The sequence below is a fragment of the Ursus maritimus genome, unplaced genomic scaffold, assembly GCF_017311325.1.
Source record: "Ursus maritimus isolate PB19 unplaced genomic scaffold, ASM1731132v1 scaffold_21, whole genome shotgun sequence".
Lineage (NCBI taxonomy): Eukaryota > Metazoa > Chordata > Mammalia > Carnivora > Ursidae > Ursus > Ursus maritimus.
The window spans coordinates 36,108,939-36,123,255 of NW_024424564.1; the positions used below are offsets into that span (position 1 = coordinate 36,108,939).

At 34.0% G+C, this 14,317-nt stretch overlaps 1 protein-coding gene across 1 annotated transcript in view; it reads right to left on the reverse strand.

Moving 5' to 3' along the window:
- The window catches only part of UHRF1BP1L (UHRF1 binding protein 1 like), a 105,563-nt gene that overhangs the window by 16,020 nt on the left and 75,226 nt on the right, over positions 1 to 14,317 (reverse strand). Inside the window, exons 14-19 of the mRNA XM_040637368.1 lie at positions 11,474 to 12,972; positions 11,124 to 11,299; positions 6,771 to 6,910; positions 5,932 to 6,082; positions 2,458 to 2,711; positions 2,004 to 2,112 (exon numbers count right to left, since the gene is read on the reverse strand). Of these exons, the coding sequence (XP_040493302.1) occupies positions 2,004 to 2,112; positions 2,458 to 2,711; positions 5,932 to 6,082; positions 6,771 to 6,910; positions 11,124 to 11,299; positions 11,474 to 12,972 (2,329 nt within the window). The remainder of the gene's footprint in view (positions 1 to 2,003; positions 2,113 to 2,457; positions 2,712 to 5,931; positions 6,083 to 6,770; positions 6,911 to 11,123; positions 11,300 to 11,473; positions 12,973 to 14,317) is intronic.

Here is a 14,317-nt window from a genome sequence, read left to right on the forward strand (position 1 = left end):
ACTTTAAGATTTCTGTACAAAGAGTCCATTTTGTGAATGATAAAAGGAAGAGGTCTAGCTTCATTCATGTAGCTCTCATGTAGTTTCAGCACCACTTGTGGAAAAGGCTATTCCTTCCCACATTGAATTGTCTTGGCACCATTGTAAAAAATCAGTTAATCATAAATGTAAGAGTTTATTTCTGGTCTCTTAATTCTATTCCATTCCAATACTTTATAAAACTCCTTTTCTACTTAATTAGCTAGAGTATATTTCTTGCTTACGATCATGACTACTGTCTGTTTACAATCAACCAAATGTTTGAGAATTCCTGGATGTATGCTTAACCCATTTTCTTACTATGGATGTTGTTTCGATGTGCCATAGTTGACATCCAGTGATGGGGTGGGAGGAGGGAGAGGTTGTGCTGCCGGGGTGAGAGATACCAAGTTTGTCAACTGGGTATAACACAATCATTCCCTTCCTGCGGCCTGGCAGCAGTAAAATCTACCCTCCATGTTTTAGTCTATATGCAAACCTCACTGAAGTCTGCTATTTGGTAGAAGTACAGGAAAGGGTCCCAAAAAGAAAGGCCTACATTGTTCACCCTATTACCTCAGGGATCTATTCGAATTTCAGCATTCTGTTGGGAAGATTTCTCCTGTTTTTGAGGGGAAAATTCTCCTGTACTCTCTTGGCCCCCCTTCTCACTTATTTACAGGGGAGAAGGTATGACTTACCTGACTGATGAGCTTAGAAAAAGTAATTGTGTGTGTTTGTGTGATTAAGTCTCTCCTCACTTTGGTATAAGCCTTGCCTGCAAAAGGGATGCCTTCTATTCTGCTTTCTCTACAAGACAGAACTACAGTTTTCAGACCAAAAGTATTTGGGGGAAAGAGACATACGGCAAATCCATCTTCCTACACTATTTGCTCCATGTGAGCTTTTTTTATCTTTGTTGGCCTGGCTTCTTTGTTTGCTCTAGTTGATCCCAAACTCCAGAAGGGTAGACTCATTGATTAGGAGTTCCCCACGAATTGCTCCTACCTTAGCAATAGTTCTCTCTTAGATGGGTTTATGGCTATAGACTTTTCTGGTTTTGCCTTTTTGGATTGCTTTTTGTGCTCTTTAAGGATTTCTGACCCACTGAAGGTACTTATTTTTCTTTTGCAGTACTGTTATGACTTTGTTCCTTTTTTAACATGTCATTTCATGAGGTTCTGATAGATGAAACAGATGCATAGATCAGTCCCTGATATTTCACTCTCAAGAAGCTATTAACAAAGTGAGACTAAAATACCTGTCTACCAAGTCAAGCTCTTTCCTCTATTCCACACCACCTCGTAAGATAGAGCCCTTATACTTGAGACCTTAAAAATCTTGTTAGAATGGAGATACTAATTCTTAAATCAAGATACTAAAGCAGAACTAAATACACAGAAATATACTATAAGTAACTAATGTATGGAGAATAAGTATGCAAGAATTATAAGCAGTCACATCAGGTTATAAGAACAGTTGACTGAAAAGGAGAAGCTTGAGATAATCTTGACAGAAACATACAATTCTATTGAGAAATAACAAGGCAAATAAGAACATGGAGATGGAGAAGTACATGAAAAATTCCATTACAGGGAGTATACCAAGTTACTTGACTATATATAAAAGAATAGTGGGAAACAAAGTAAAGAAGGAGATCAAGTAAGAGACCCAAGTAAGCTCAAGAGCCATGTAAGACCATAAAAGCCTCTGTCACTTTCATTCAAAACACTTTTGTAGAACAGGTATTAAATCAACTGTGGATGAGTTATTTCTGAAGTAAGAGGTCCATACATAGATGATATTTTATTGCAAAGTACTGAAAGTGTCCCTCAATCATCTACTACCACATATATATATATATATATATATATATTTATTTATTTATTTATTTATAAACAGGAAGTATGAGTAAACAGTCAGCATATAAATAATTTAATTTTAAATGTCAGCAAGTATTCAGTTACAATGTTTTTCATATATACCTCTGATATGAAAAGAGCCATCATCATTTCTCTCCACCACAAGATGGTCAATATGAACAGTTACAGGAGCTGGTTCAAGGGATATTGTACTACTACGAGGACTGTCGTCCTACAAAAAGGAGAAATAACATCAGCATATTGTTATTAAAGTAAATGATAAAATTAATCATTTCCTTAACAAACATTACTTCAGTCAATAATTTTAATGAGTTAGATATTTATCTTTATATGCTTCAATTGATAGAATGATAATACTGCCCATTCTGTTTTTATGTTTTCTAATTTCTAAGAAGGATCTCTTCATCATTCCCCCACAATGACCACAAATTCATTTCAATATGTTAACAGAGTGTATATTATAGAGATGACATATTCTTAGACATGAATCAAAGTCCAGGTAAGCAAAGTGAACATTTACAACATGAAGAACATATAAAAATACTTATAAACATACTTTTAAATTAATTTTTGTGTTAGAAACTTGTATCTTCATTGGCATCACTGTTGCAACAGTTTCATCTTCCAAAAAATGTTGAATATTAGTAAGAGAAGATGTAAAAAACTCAGTGCTAAAGTTTTCTATATGGCATTGCAGAAATCCATTTTTTTCTGCAAGTAAAGAGTGTATTACAGCACCAGGCCCACTCTCAAATCTCAGAGTAATCTCAGGAGATGATTTGGAATGAATTATAGATTTATGATCTGAACCTATGGAAAAAGAACACACAAAAATTATAACTTGTAGCACTACTCAAAAGTGTCACTCTCAATTATTTGTCATTAAGACATTATTGTCATTTGTACAATGCTGAAGCAATAGTATCTTAAAGTTTTAATATTCACCTTTCACTTAAGTGATACTTACAGTACGTATACAATATACCATACATAACCCTAACTTCAATTTTTATACATGACCTTCCACTGCAGTAATGTTGAGTTGTCTACATTTTCTATTTTTTGGTACCATGCAAACATACACCATGATATAAATCTGAAATGATGCATATCTAAAATACAATCCATCTGAGTGTGTACCTGTCTATACATCTATAACTGACAACTGTGATAAAGAAAAAAATCATGGCATTTAAAGTGATTCTTAAGCCATTTCTCAAGAAGTAACAAAAGCCTGAAGTTTTACACCTTCTTCATTAAAATTAGGTCCTTAAATAATTAGAAAAGTAAATAGACAAGACCTCATTAAAATGCCTCTATTAGAAGACAATTTTAAAACTGAATTATAGCAAAGGATATATATATATATATATAATTTATGCAAATATATATATATTTATATTTATACTTGTATAAATATGCCTTGGCCTTGCTCCAAAAAAGAATTTGAGGTGGTGTACAGAGATAAACACTGAATTCAAAAACAAATTTTAAAATTTAAATAAAGCACCCACAGAATATCTGATTTTAAAAAAAAGTTCCCAATGCAATCACTTAAGAGAACCGACCCTCATGGTAACTATTTTATTTTATAATACCCAGTTCCAAAAAGAATAGGAGGCAACATGTTCATGGCATAATTATATAAAAAATAAGTAAGCAATGGAAAAGGATAGAAGAGAAATGGGTAGTAAGATTAATAACTCTAAACACATTATTTACTTTTCTGTGCCACAGGTGAACTAAAAATGAACTTCTTAGCAGCAAAGAGAAAAATATGATCAATTTCACAATCCACAGAACCCCATGAGTTAAGAACAAACTAAATGTTCTGGAAAAGTGAAACTGTTTCAGTTACTGAAGTATCTAATTTATCGTCTCAGTTGTCTTAAGACCCTAACTAATTAAATTCATGATGGGGAGATGTTTATTTTCCCTCAGCATGGATGTGAATACTTGTCTTATAGAAGTCAAATGTACACATGTTTGTGAAGGGAAGGGGATGTAAGAAAATAAATATATTAATGCACCAAGGACAGAACTCCATACACAACTCATAATGGAGAGTTGTTTTTATAGCTTTATTTCAGGTACAGAAGGATGTTTAATCAATGTTAGTGCTACAGATTAACATTCAAAATAAATAATACAGATATAAGAAGAGTTCAAATAAAATTCTAAATAATATTTTAAACAATTAACAACTCAGATTTTTTTAAAAATAAAAGGTAAAATAGCCACAAATTGATAATGGTTAGTGTTCTTTCCTATATCAGGACAAACAAGAGTTAATTAGTCTATTTAATAATAAGAGCAATTAGAAACAACTTGGTAAAAGTGATTTTGTTCTGCCTTTTACCTATTTATCTACATAACTATACAGAGAGAAAGAGAGAGAGAGAGAGAGAGATACCTACTCACTCTAAGGAGCTGAGAGCCAGAAATAATTTCAAACAAAAAGAGTATTTATTTGGAGCACAGATCAACCAAAATCTTCATTAGTCAAAACACATTCCTCTCTTCTACCTTTTATGCCGTGAAACTATTATATAAAGGTCTTCCTACTAAAGGACTCCAAAATCCACACATTATAGAAAACAAAAACAAACAAAAGCAAAAACAACTTTGCAATTTTCACTGGTCATGTCAGAGTGACAGCAGATATAAACTGTAGGTCAATCTTTGTTCATATGGCTTATTGTTTGAAATGTTCAAGCCAAACTATTTTTTTCTCCCTTTCCTTTTATCCCATTTCCCCTTGCTCCTTTCTTTTCCCTGTTTTCTTCCTCTTATTTTTTGTTTATCTTTAAACAAACAACTGAGACAGTTGAGAAAAATAAGGCATTAGCACTGACTATACAACCCATACATACTAGGCATTTTGAAATGATTTCCTCAGTAAGGAAAACATGAAACAAAGTAATAGGACATGGGACTAAGTGACCCACAAAAATAAGTAAAAACAACTGAGCAACTGGAAATAATCTTAAGAGTGTACAATTTGAAAAGTGTTTGGACTGGGAATAGAACAGGGTCTAGGTTTTGAAATTTCTTTTGTCCACTACGAAACCTTTCCAATTATATATTTAGCTTCCTCTATTTCGCATGCTTTTGGGATTTATACTTCTAATAGAATAGTCTTGTAATTTTTTAACAGATACATTGTAAACTGAAAGGCCTATACATAGAAAAAAGCCAGGAGACAATTTTTTTCTATGATGCTGGTTTAAAGACAAATGGCACATTTACCTGCAATTCCCAGGATGTGAGGTGATAGCAAACTTATTTGATATCATGCAGGACTATGTATTTCAACATGTTATGTATCAGATTTAGCATTCTGTATATATAGCAAAGAAAAATATTACAGCTCAGTGACTTTTTAAAGACTTAAAAAATTGAACATTGTCATTTTAAATGCTTAGAACTATTCTAAAAAATCTATTTCTTTGAATGACTGAAAACCATGAGTGATAACTGCATATAAACTTTGAAAAAGGGGTGGTTTTATGTGGTTTGCTCATCATACACTGCATGTTTTGTTGTTCATATCCCTCTACGTCCAAGGGAATGTGTTGATCTTAGAATGAAGGACCACAAGAACGTGATATATGATTTTTCCAAACACCAAGTATCATGCTGGACTCAGGAAATGTTTGCTTATAAGCAAGATAATGGAATACAAAAATTGACATTTATTCCAGCAGAGAACTAAGTTGACATTCTAGGATTACTTTATCATTCTTTTCATATAAAAAAGAGCTCAGTTTTCTTAAACCTATTATATCAAAGAATGAGAAGACTAAAAAAGATGGCACTTAACAAACAAAACAAAAAGAAATTAGCGAATACATCTTCAACACATATTTCTAACAACCAAAATACTTTATGAAAATAAGGTAATCTAAAAGGAATCTCTTACATTATAAATAAATGTAATCTTCCTTGAATTCATTTATACCAAAGACAGAACTGCTAAGGAAACATATGTATAAAAACAAAAAAAGTTTAAGTCATATTAAAGTCTTACCTACTGGACGATTACAAAGGTAATGCCGAAGACTGATATTGCCTAACTGATCTGGTGTCACTTGGTCCACTTGAAGACAGATTTCCATATCTTCCCCGCGGATGTCAATTTCCCCATTAACACCAGTAATTTTAAACACCACAACTGACATCTAATAATGATTGCATAAATAATATTAGCATACCAAATAATTCAAAACAAAATTTAAGAAATGACACAGGAAACTACTATAACTTCTAAAAACAAAACTGTGACCTAATATAACCAAAAATATACTTTTGACCAGCAAAACGTGGTTATACATTATAGTGACAAACTTCAGCTTCCTTTCTTCTTATTCAGTCAAGAGAGAATTTTTTTCGGTCACAAAGATAAATTATATGACATTTCCATGTGAAATTATTTTCACTGAAGGCTGAACATATATTCTAAGTCATCTGTAAGAATATTTGACTGGGTGGGAAGGGGTTAAACCAGTAGCATACTTCTTTTGTAGGAAGTTCCTCATAAGGACTGACTACCATCAACCATCAAACTTGTTTTCAAAATGTATTTAAATGGAACTACAATAAAGGTCAAAAAATAAAAGATAGAAAAAGACAGAACCTCCCCTCCTCAGCGCAAGAAAAACAGATTTAGAGAAATGAAATTCAGAGAAAAACAATTCAATAAGAGGGAAGGAAGAAGTTTCAAGAGCAGAAAGAGCAAAATGAATCACTCACTACTATCGCAATTCACTTTATATATGTCATAAAATGTGCCCATATTAAATATGAAATAAAGGTAAAACAGCCTTGTGGCTGGCATTTCTCTTCACAGAATCTCTCTGAAATGATTACCAGGTCTTGATTTTCTTGAGCACCCTCTGAATTTGTACTGATGGCATCTGGAGAGGTTTCACCAAAATTCTGTAGATTTGCACCGGCATTTGCACTCTCTGCAAGGCTCGGGTAATTTGTAGTCACATTCTTTTTAATACCTGAAGTAATAAAGAAATAAACTAACAAATTAAAATCAGTTTTACACGTGATCCAACAATGTCACATTTATCTAACCAATATGGGACATCCCTTCACTCTTTCTCAAGCAAAGGCTTGTTTAAAAGACAATAAGCAAAGAAAAATTAAATTGAGATTAGCTAGCAAATATTAAGAAATAACATCCACAATAAAATGTTAGAGAGACTAAAGCCCTAAACTTAGTATGAAAAGAAATCTACAACGCTGACCACAGCTTCCTCATTGCCGGTCCAGTGCTAGGGCAGCAGGCTCCTGGTCAGCCAGCTTTTGCCTCCCTCTATGCTATCCTACTTTGAATAGTCCCAGTGTAACCACTTCATTTCCCCTTTCAGTAGCCTACAGTAACTTCTAATTATCATCTACATGACATTAATGCCACTACTACCAATGTGATCATCCTCTATTCTTACCTACCTGCCTTAATTTCTCAGTGTGCTGTATTTCATTATTTCTCAAACTCTGTGGTCAAAGACAATCTTTAAAAAATTCTGTGCCCTCACAGACCAATACTTTAAAAAAAAAAATCATAAAAATGAATTACTTGAAAAAGTGGATTAGAAAAGCCCAAGTCATGCCACAGCCTCAGTTTTTAAATTATTATAGTTAACCCTTGAACAGTGTGAAGGCTAGGGGTGCTGGCCTCCCATGCAGTCAAAAATCCACATATAGGGGCGCCTGAGTGGCACAGCAGTTGGGCGCCTGCCTTCGGCTCAGGGAGTGATCCTGGCGTTATGGGATCGAGCCCCACATCAAGCTCTTCCACTATGAGCGTGCTTCTTCCTCTCCCACTCCCCATGCTTGTGTTCCCTCTCTCACTGGCTGTCTCTATCTCTGTCGAATAAATAAATAAAATCTTAAAAAAAAAAAATCCACATATAACTTCTGACTCCCCAAAAACTTAATTACTAACAGTCTACTATTGACTGAAGTCTTAATGATAACATAAACAGTCAATTACCATCTTTTGCATGCATTATATACTGAATTCTTACAATAAAAAAAGCTAGAAGAAAGAAAACGTTATTAAAAAATATCACAAGGAAACTACATTTACAGTACTGTACTGAATTTATCGAAAAAAAAAATCCATATATAAGTGGACCTGTGCAATTCAAACCCATGTTGTTCAAGGGTCGACTGCATTTACGACTATACATTTAGCTTCTAACCCAGTGCCTGGAAACACAGTTTCCATCTTTCATCTACTGAATGAAAGAAAACAATGGTTTAGGGGCCAGGGAAGATACATATAAATACAATTCCCATTTCACAGGGGGCTCTAGAGGTTCAGAAGGCTTCCCTGATGAAACAATATATAAACTGAAGTGAAAAAGAGCATTCTAGGCACAGGTACAAAGACACTGAGGTAGAAAAATGTTTGTCACAGTGAAGAACCTGTGAAGAGTGAATTTAGAGGAGTAATATGTACTATAGTATACCTGAAGTATAGCAAACACACAGGTAAACAGCAGAACCAGTTAAGCTGGGGCCATATCACACAGAGCATTGTCAGTAATGTTATGATTTTTAAACTTAATAGTCTTATAGCAGTGAGAAGTTATCAGGATTAAAATGGGGATCAATGTAATAGTATTTACACTTTTGTTTGTTTGTTTGAAGTAAGCTCTACACCCAACATGGGGCTTGAACTCACAACCCTGAGATCCACAGTCACATGGTCTACGGACTGAGTCAGCCAGGCGCCGTGATAATTACATTCTTAAGAGTATTGTGCCTATGGAACGAAGAATGAATTGGAAATTGACAAGAACAGAAATGGGAAGATAGTTAGGAGCCTGTGGTGGGATGGCAGCCCAACTACATGTTTGTCCATGAAATTCATGTATACACATCATATGTACTGTATATCTGTACACATATGTGTGGTGTGTACATATATAAACATACATATATGTATATAAAAACACAAGGAAAATGTCTGGAAATATATATACACAAAAAGTTGATGGCAGTTATTTCTAGAGTGGGGAATAGTAAGGGCGGTATTAAAGTGACACTTTCAACTTTTATTCCAGATATTTCCATAATACCTGATTTCTTTATAATGAGAAAGTATTCATATATTTTTTATAAAAATAAAACAAAAGAATACAAAAAACAAGAGTCTTTTCCTAATGCAAATCAATTCCTCTGAAATAAAGAAAATCATTATGGTTCAGGAGAACTAGGAATTTATAGTTAATATCATTTAACTATTACACACAGGGGCGCCTGGGTGGCTCAGTCGGTTAAGTGACTCAGTTTTAGCTCAGGTTGTGATCTCAGTCAGGGGGTGGAATTAAGCCCCGCGACTGGCTCCGTGCTCAGCGCTGAATCTGCTCGGGATTCTCTTTCCCTCCCTCTCCTTCCCCGCTCTTTCGCTCTCTAAGTAATAAATGTTACACACAGAATCAATCCCCTTATATTTTCAAGACCCAAAAAACAGTCCACTGCTGGATCTATTCAAAGGCAGCAATTAGAAATGCAAAAATTTGTGAACAATGGTATTAATTACAGCATTTTTATAACCACAGAAAACTATAAACAATCTAAACATTCACTATCAGGGAAATTATTAAAAGGTCATGGTACAGGGGTGCCTGGGTGGCTCAGTTGCTTAGATGCCTCATTCTTGATTTTGGCTGGGGTCATGATCTCGGACTCATGGGATCGAGCCTGCCTGGAGCACCACCCTGGGCTGCATGCCGGGGGTGGAGCATGCTTGGGATTCTGTCTTTCTCTCTCTCCCTCTCCTTTTGCCCCTTCCTTTTGCTCTCTCTCAGTAAATAAATAAATACAATCTTTAAAAAAAAAAGTCATGGTACATTTTCATGTCAATTTAATATAGACTTTAAAAACATTTTCAAAGGAGTTTAAATAGTTTAGGAAATGATTACAAGTGATAAAAAGCAGATTAAAAAACCATATATATATATATATATATATAGTATGACACCAAATACATACATATATGATACATACACAAAGTCATAGAATAAATGATGGTATCTTTAATTGTGGGACATTGGGTTATTTTATTTTCCAAATTGTAGTTGTCTGTATATATTTTCCAAGTTTTCTATATTGAGTGGTAGTCACTTTTATTATTTAATTTTTAGAAATAATAATAAGGAAATCACTGATGCTTTTTGAGAACAATTAGGGATATTTTCTATAGGAACATTGTTTTTAAAGTATATTTTGATCATAAAGCAGAAATCTGCAAAGGCAGGATTTTAAACCATTAAGGGGGCTGAGGAACTAGGCAACAGAGCTATCTGTGAATCTAGAATAGAGTTCTATGACCCATATCGGTACCTCTTCTACACATGTGGTAATCATTTCCCAAGTGTGGGGATCTAGTATAACATACTGGTTGGTTAAAATCTTAGGCTCTTGGGTCCATCTAGCTGAGTTCCAAAACTGCCCCTATTACTTCCTGACTGTATACTAATTCTCTAAGCTTCAGTTTCTGAAGCTATGAGCACTTCCTTACCCTAAACTGTTTTCAACATAATCAACAATAGGCTTATTATCTTGCATTCATAAAGTAATATGCATTTACCTCTGGTCTCTTCTACTTCAGTGTCTGGCAACTAATCTCTAGCTATGGCCCATGTTTTCATTCCTGTTCACAAAGTCCCCAATGTCTTAGTGATGGGAATGCATTTAATACTTTCCAAGTCATTCCTAATAGTCTTTACTGTGGCATTAGTTGCCTCTGAGTAAAATGGGGGAATCATGTAGTTCCATCATTCATAATTGTGTACATGACAGAATCCTGGTTATGGAGATAAGTAGATCCAGTCTGGAAAAATTCCAGTCATAGGACCAACATAATTGAGAATTCATCAAGCAAATTAAGCCCACCTAACCAAAATTTCACATAAAGGCGTCTCTATGACAAGAGGCTAATAGCATTCACGTGGTTTGGTTTACATTCTAAATGACTATATACAAATAATTGAGGGACGTGGCCATAGAAAAGAAGCAACAGAACAATCATTAGAAAGTTAGGTACAATGCTCTTTGTATTATATATGTATGTATGCATGTAAATGAAATAAGTCTTTTGGGGGCTATAATTTATTACTGAACAGAATTAAAAATACTCAAACATCACTTCTAAGATTTGTATACTTAATATGAATTCTTAAACTTGTATTGCTTTACCTTTTTCCAAAAATATATGAGTATCAATTCCATCACTTTCTAACAATTGTTCTTCCAATATCATACTGTCAAGTGAAATGGTATCCAATGAGGTTTGTGAGGAGCTTCTCTTCATGTTCTTATAAGAAACACAGAGTGGAGCCAGGTTGGGTGGGATACGTTCCTTAGGCTTTCCACTGTTAAAAAATTATTAGAAAAACATCACATAAAACCTATTTTTCTATGTATTAACTCTAGCAATGCCTTATTTTGTCATGAGGTTTTCTGCCCAAAAAACAAAATATGCCCCTCACCACACACATACGTGCAGAAAACCAAAAACCCCCCAAATTCCAATCATATGTTGTTACCTTAAAGATGACTGAGATGTAAGTGTCCTAACTGTCGGTGCTTCTTCTTGATTAATTTCTAGGTTCTCAGAGAGTGACGCTGTTTCTGGAAGCAAATCTTCAGCTTTAAAGACTGATTCTATGGTTTCATGTCCTCCACTACTAAAACTATTAGAAAGTATATTTTGATTACCAGCATTATCAAAGGACAGCAAATTTGAATCTTCTCTGTGGTTTAAGACACTATTTGAATCTGTATAAGATGAATCCTTTTTGTCACTTGTTTCTGATCCAATTTCTCCTGATCCACTTTTGCAGACAATTCCACTGCTTTCATCTTCACTTATTTTCCCTAAATTTTTATCTGATAAAGAATCCGGAAAAGAAATACCTTTTTGCAGATTTGTATCACTAGCTGATTTAAAAAGCAAAGGATCCTTCGAAGGCACATGGCTTAGGTCAACACTCATAGACCTGTTGTCTGACATGTGATTAACAGTTACACTTCTAATTTGATTTATACTACTACTAACTTGTTTCCTTTTGGAAGACAAAAATTCTCCATTTTCTGTAGGCAAATAATCAGGAACCGTTGGGCTCACACTTTCAGCAACAGGAGACTTAAGTGTATTTCCTTGATCTACTGGATGTAGCAAAAGAGCCACTTCTGCACTTTTAAGTAAAATTCCAATACAAATGGATGCCTGACTAGCAGGAGTGCCAGTCACAGCTTCTACATCTTTCCTTAAGTTCTCCAAAAGCAGAATAAGTGACTCATGGAGGAAAAGCAAAAGCAGATACTGGTAGTGATTGATCTGCATACTGACATGTTTATGAATGTGAATCAGGACATGAACATCTGCATCTGACGATGAAGAGGAAAATCTTAAAAATGTATCTGAAGGTTTCTGACTACCATTGGTCAAGGGCTCAGACTCTGTACTGTAATACTCTTTCAAGAGCTTCTTTCGCTTCAGTCGGCCAGTCAGATCACTAGATTCGCTTTGTGATGTATTCAGAGATACTTGGTTACAAGAGTGTAGCTCTTTTTGTGACACTGCATACCTTGTTGGTTGGCAAATCCAGATGGAAAGAGGGAAAGAGTCTACAAAATTTATTGGTCGCCCTTTTCCACTCTTTGTCCCTTCATAATCTACCCAAAATTGAGAAAAGTACACAGCCCAAACATCTGTTGCAGCAGCAGTTTTAAGAGTGTGTTTATTCAACTTGGGAGTAATATTTCCTTTATAAACTTCATGCATTTTAGTATCTTGTTCATGAGCATGCCTCTGGAAGATTGGATGCAAAAGATTAAAATTGTCACCAGATTTGGGGAAGCTGGTATATGCTTTACTGAAAAAATCACAATCTTTAAAGTCTTGAAACAAAGCTTCTAGATCAGAATGCCGACAATTTGGACAATGCCTTGTATTTGTGGCAATCATTTCAGAACTCTGAATAGAAACTGCATGTGGTTGATCTTGATGACATTCAGATTTCATTTCCGAAGGAATGACAAACTACAAGAGAAGAAACATTAATCTAACTTACAAATCCATATACATCCTGAAGATAAAATAATCAGAAACATAATTTAGCTCAGGAATTCTTTTTGGTGTTTCCCCCAAAAACATTACTTTTCTATCCAGACATAAAATACTAACTCTCTCCCCCCAAGTATTTTTACTAAATCAAGTAAAAGGGACTTAACTGATTAACCACCAAGAAAAAAAAAATTTTTTTAAACCATAAATAATAGTGAACATAACGTATATGCATATTTGCATATAACATAACACAAAACAAAACAAACAACAACAACAAAATTAAACTAAAGTAAATCAGTATTACTAAAAACTTACTATACCCGAAGTACATAAGTGCTAAGTTTGGAAAAAGGAACTTTTTCTTAGGATATTTTAAATCCAAGAGATTTGGAGGATGACTGGATGGGTAAATGGAATGACTGGATAGATGTCATTAGAATGACTTTTCTGGGATAAAACTATTAAGAAAATAAAGTTAAGAGTATAGGTCAAACTATTTACTAAAATAATTTTTCAGAAATAATTAACCTCAGTCCTCAAAATATTCACATCAAAGAGTTCAAAATGACTGGTTTTTAAACTGTGCATTTTGAGAAAGTGTAAAGATCATTACATAACTGCCTTAAAGTATAACTGTAAATGTTATAAAATGTGTCTTTTTCAAAAAAAATGTGTCTTTTTATATTGAATATAGTAAGATCTTTGAGAAGATCTTTAAAACATTTCTGCAATGTATGAGTTTTATTCATAACCTCATTTTACAGAGAAGAAATTAAAGGTATAGAAATTCAGAGTACCAGCAACACACCTAGAAACTGAAACTTTTCATCCATGTCCAAGTCTTATTCTATGTACTACACTATAGTAGCTGGGTTTGTTTTTGTTTTTGTTTTTGTTTTTATCTCTGTTTTTCTTTTGTTTTTAAAAACTTCCCTCCTTTAGAGTTTAAATATCCATGGGATTCAGATTATCAACTACTTGGCTATAATACAAAGCAACTTTCTATTATCTTTGGATATAAGTAACAGAATAACTGTGGACAAATAAAACCCAGATCTAACTTAATAGTTTCTTTGTATTAATTACCACTTTTGAAAGAAAAATTTTATCCAGTCTGGTAAGAAGTAGGAAAAAAAATGACTGATTTAAATTTTATTTCTACTTACCTCCAAATGGATGAGCATGACAAAATAAAATAAAAGGAAGGTAGAGAAAGAAGGGGGGGGGGAAACAGTCTCTTAAAGCTTTTTAAATCTAAAGCTGAAATTTCAAAATCAAAATTAAGATTACAATAAAGTTGATTTATATTTGAGTACCC